Source organism: Elephantulus edwardii, unplaced genomic scaffold (assembly GCF_000299155.1).
Source record: "Elephantulus edwardii isolate Elephantulus edwardi_28Jun2011 unplaced genomic scaffold, EleEdw1.0 scaffold00017, whole genome shotgun sequence".
Classification (NCBI taxonomy): domain Eukaryota; kingdom Metazoa; phylum Chordata; class Mammalia; order Macroscelidea; family Macroscelididae; genus Elephantulus; species Elephantulus edwardii.
The window spans coordinates 14,908,738-14,914,218 of NW_006399767.1; the positions used below are offsets into that span (position 1 = coordinate 14,908,738).

At 38.7% G+C, this 5,481-nt stretch overlaps 1 protein-coding gene across 1 annotated transcript in view; it reads right to left on the bottom strand.

The window, feature by feature from the left end:
• Window positions 1-224: 224 nt before the first annotated feature.
• LOC102868591 (putative deoxyribonuclease TATDN3-like) overlaps window positions 225-5,481 on the bottom strand; it is an 8,945-nt gene continuing 3,688 nt past the window's right edge. Inside the window, exon 2 of the mRNA XM_006882148.1 lies at window positions 225-439. Coding sequence (XP_006882210.1) covers window positions 225-439 — 215 coding nt within the window. The remainder of the gene's footprint in view (window positions 440-5,481) is intronic.

The window sequence follows — 5,481 nt, forward strand, 5'->3', positions numbered from 1 at the left end:
TATGTCTGCAAACAGAAGATGCTGCCTACAAAGATTTGTGTGTGTGTGTGTGTGTGTGTGTGTGTGTATACTGTCAGATCAGATCTGACTGGTACAGGAGGAGATTGTTTCTCCTTCTCCAGCAGAGCATCTGGTGGATTTGAACCGTGTACCTCTGGGATTGCAGTACACCTTCTTGCCACTAGGCCACCAGAGCTCGCTGCCTACAAAGATTTGAATGCCCATTAAACAGCAACTGAGTGGTTGAGATGGGGAGATGTAATCTCCTCACAATTGAAGATATAATCATCTTTAAAAAGAGCTTTGAAATAGTTTCTCTCTTTACTCTTTTTTAACTGGCATAGTTGATTCACTATCGCTCCGTGATCAGCAGCATAGAACCTGGATTCAGATGGCTTATCTTGGTCAAATTCTTGAATCTCAATGAACCCCAGTTTATCTGTAAAATGGGGGACAATTCTGGTGTGAAAAACAAAGTATATGAACTTTGTAAGTAAACCAATATAAAATAAAACTTTAATAAAAAATAAGGACAATTATAGATGTATATCTGATGTGAAAATTATATTTGTATATCTGATGTGAAAATAAAGTAAGATACTGGACACAAAGCTTCTGGCTTTGTGTCTGGCCCATAGTAACCAGAGTTACTGTATGTCAGTTTAAAGACCAAGTTGTGCCTGATCCAAGCCATGATCTTTTAAATTACTTCCTGATGCTGAACTTTGTACCAATGGGATATCAAATACCAGAATGGTTTCCCAATGGGGACAGTGTTTGGTGGAGCTCCCAGCTGTAAAACAGGTTTGGAAGAAGGAGTGGCATCCACTTCCTAAACCACATGTCTCTGGAAACTCTATGAACTTGGAGACATGAAGATAGTTATGGAAAGGCAGTAGGCCTTTTGTTCAGAGTTGCTATGAGTCATGCTTGACTCAACAGCAATCAACAACAACAACATATGCATTTGAAAGTTGGACAAGGAACAAGGATGACAGAAGAAGAATTGATGACTTTGAGCTGTGGTATTGGGAGAAAATAGCCATAAACTGCTAATAGAACAGACAAGTCTGCCTTGGAGGAATTGTAACCAGGATGTTCCTTAGAAGCAAGGATGGTGACTTTGTCTCACATGCTTGGGGTGCGTTGTCAAGAGAAGCCAGTCTTTGGGAAAAGGCATCGTGGTGGTGGGAAAGGTGGAGGATCAGAGAAAGACTCTAAAGAAGATGAATTATTAGCACAGTGACTCTAACAACAGCCTTGAATGTATCAGTAATGATGAGGATAGTACAGGATAGGGCCAGGCTCAGATGTGTGGTTTTAGAGTCACTATGAGTTATAGTTGACATGATAGCAACCTAACAACAGCAAATTTTCTAAAAATCCATTATTATCTTGAAAAAACCATTTTTATTTCACTCAAAATGCCTTCAATTACCAAAACCACATTTCTTTCAACAATTTAAAGCAGAAGATTATTCTGTCTTAAAAGGGTTTAAATGAAGAAATTCTTTTTAGATTAGAGATTCTCAATGGCACAGGCACAAGCTCCTAGGCTGGAGATAGAGTGATAACAAAGCAGTGCTTTGTACAATTTGTTTTATCTTTAATTGTGTTTCATTTTGTACTGTATTTTGAAATTAAAATGATCACAGAAAGAAAATCTGAATTTTTTTATGTAGGGCAAAAAGGAGATATGCATTTAAAAGGTTGAAAATCTAATTGTGCTTAGAGCCCTGGAAGATTGGGGTCTAGCACTAGGAATAAACCTTTCATAAAAGCAGAAAAAAAAAAAAAGGTTGAAAATCACTGCTATAGAGGAAAAGAGGCACCATTCTATTCCAGGCCCCTGAAGAGACCTTTACCTTTTTTTCCTTTTAAAACAGAAGAAACTGGAATGTTGCTGAGAGTTCACTTCCTGTCAATAATTGTAATAGGTGCTCAATGGATCCTCACAACAATCCTAAGGGACAGTAAACTGTACTCTCATTTTCAGAGGAACTGAGTCCTAGAAAATTTACCCAATTTGCACTCAGTCCCTAGGCCTTTCTGACTGAATATACAATGCACATGTGGCTACTGCTCACTTGAAATGTAACTTGCCTGAATTGAGATGAGCTGTGAGGATAGGACACACATCAGACTTCAAAGATTTAATACGAAAAAAAGTGGGATAATATTTCAAGAATATTTTATATTAGTTACATATTAAACTGATAATTTAAAATAATATATTTGGATTAGATAAAATATATCAAGATTAATTTCACTGGTCTCTTTTCCCTTTTGAAATGTGGTCACTGGAATATTTAAAATTACATATGTGGTTCACATTTGTGGCTCACATTGTATTTCTGTTGGACGACACAGCTCTAGGTGGTCAGAAGCAAAGAAAAGTTAGCAGTCTCAGGGGGAACGTTCAATTTGTGGTGTAGTCTTGTTGGAACTCTCCCTGGGCAGAGAAAAAAAAGGTGTGAAAGGAAGTTGCTTCTCTCTAGCCTGTCAGCTGAGAATTGGATGGAAAAGAAGTTAAAATGAGTTTGAAGATGTCTCTTTGCCTTTTTAAAAACAAAACAAAATCAACTTAGTGGTTCTCAGCCTCAGCATTACATTAGAATCTCCTGGGAGCTTTTAAAACCCCCGATGCCCAGTCACATTGTTTTTGTTGTTACATGCAGTTGAGAACTGCACACTTGACCATCCTAGCACCTTTTCAGAGGCTGTAAATGGCACAGGATGAGATTGCCCATTTTTCTCCCTCAGAGCAACTGATGGATTTGAAATGCTTGCCTTAGGTTTGACACCACAGCTCCTTGCACAATTGGCTCACAGAGCTCCCTCTAGTCACATTGTTGTTGTTATGTACCATTGAGTCAGAACCAACTCAATTGACCCTCCAGAGGGTTTTCAGAGGCACTAAATCATACAGGAGGAGAATGTACATCTTTTTCCTATGAAGCAGATAGTAGATTCCAACCATGTACCCTTGGGTTGGCAGCATAATTCCTTATCACTAAACAATCAGAGTTCCCTCTTAAATCAGAATCTCTGAGAAGGGACCAGGCATGAACATGTTTTAGGTTATGAAGTTGTAGCATAATTGAGAAGCACTAAAAACAAACAAACAAACAAAGTCGTACAAAAGAAGTCAAACTTATACAAACTTCTTAACCATACCAAACACCCTGAGGGCATCACGGGCCCTGGGGCCTTAGGACTGTAGTCTCTGGGGACAATCAAGGTCAGCTAGCATAATCCAGTTCACAAGGACAATGCTCCACATCCCGCTTCAATAAGTAGCAGTTGGGGTGGGAGGTCTTAAAAGCTTGCTTACAAGTGGCTATCTAATATGTACAACAATGAATGAATGAAAATCCAATTTTTCTGTAAACTTTCATTAAAATCACAATTTAAAAATGAAATGAAAAACAAAGTGGCTATCTGATGACCAACTGTTGTTTTCTTCTTGTCTGGACCAAAGAAGAGAGAGGGAAACTAAAGACACATGGAAACAATTAGACCACAGTCCTAATGGATCTCTTGAATGTCAACTCCCACAACCCTGAGACCAGAAGAAGTAGATGGTGCCTAGCTACCACTATTCTCCACTCTGAAAGAGATCACAGTAGAAGATCCTGAATAGAGGGGGAGGAAAATGATGGGAAGCCAATACTAAATATTTGTAATAAACTGAATTCTATTTCAGGATGTAGGGGAGGCATGGTTCAAGCTAGAGTTCACCCTGAGGCACTAAGGCAACCCTTAAGCATTTACCATATTCTTGCATTTGTGAACCCCTCCCTCCTGAGTCAAGCAGAAGGTTTTCAATAGAAAGAGCTTGACTTCATTTGCATTGCATTCTCTTTGTGATTTACTTCCAGATAATTTTCTTAGCTTGGCTTGGGGTCTGCAGTCAAGAACTGCTAGCCCCCTGTTTTTTGATCTCTGCTCTACCTCATTCCTGGCTGTCTCATTATTAATAATTATACAATTATTCCATCATTTGGGACCCTCAGTCAGCAACAGAAAAAGGAACAAAAATAAAAATTAAGAAGATGACAAGGATTATTGGTCTCATAGAGACTAGCGGAATCCCTACATCTATGGCCCTGAGTGATCCTTTTAATCTGGAACTGTACTGTCTGATGTGGCTCAATCTCCAGCCTGTAAGGTGAACACTAATGGCAGGAAGGTACTCATCCTTAAAACAATCAACCATACCTGATCAGAGGGCAACATCTCCCCAGAGAAAGCTCAGAAGGTAGGAAAGGAGAGGATGGAAGGGTGGATGGAAACAAAAATCATAGGGAGCAGTAATGGAATCGTAATAAACATCACAAAACAAAATGTGTATGAGCAATTGAATGGGAACAGATTCTACTTAGTAAGCTTTCTCTCAAATTATAATGAAAATTGAATCAAAAAAGGATTGAGAAGTACTACTTTAGCCAGAGTATTGATCTTCCTTTTCCATGAATGCAATACAAGCTATCTGGGAAAATAAGCAAGAAACTTTTATTCACTTTTTTAAAAAAAATTTATTCATTATTCATTTCTCCCCCTTTCCTCCCTCTCCCCTAACCCCCTCAATGTCCCCTTGTTCCAAACTGTCCTCATATATGTAATTTATAATCATATGTTCCTTTCATACAGTTCTTCCCCTTATCTGTTCCAATTCAGTGTTCATTATCTTTCCACCCCTTCCCCACTTGCTATCCAACCCCCTAATGTCTGCCCTGTGTTAGAACAGTGGTGCTATGCAGTATTTATCCTTTTGTGATGGAGATATTTCACTTAACATAATGTCCTTGAGGTTCTCTCATGTTGTGTAATGTTTGGCTATTTTATTGTTTTTCAATGCTGCATAATATTCCACTGTGTGGATGAACACTTGGGTTGGTTCCATCTCTTGCTATTGTGAATAATAAAACAATAAATATGGATGTACATAGGTAAGAAACTTTTAGAACCAGAGATCTAATTATATGGTCATAAGGTGTGTTACCTTACACAGGTTTTCAAAAAATAATTTTTTTTTAAAGTGAGGTTGTTTTTCCCTCTTTACCAGTTAACCCTGAATGAATAAAGTTAGTTCTGTAATCTTGCGAGTTGAGCCTCTTGGCCACTAGGGGAACTAGGCAAACCTTATCCCTGGAGAAACTGCTTAATGTGGAAATTGGCACTTCCGCATATTCATCCCCTGGGCAACAGAAACAATTCATTTTTCCATTTTCTGAAGAAAAACAGGCTCATAATTAGAGAGCTAGAAAACTGGTAATTTGACTCCAGGCTGACAGAAGAATCAACATCTTTGAGTTGTGGTGTTGGAGAAGAGTGCTGAACATCCCATGGACTGTCAAAAGAACAAGCCTATCTTGGAACAAGTGCAACCACAGTGCTCTTTGGAGGCAAGGATGATGAAACTTTATCTCACATACTTTGAGTATGTTGTTAGGAGGGGGCAGTCCTTGGAAAAAGACG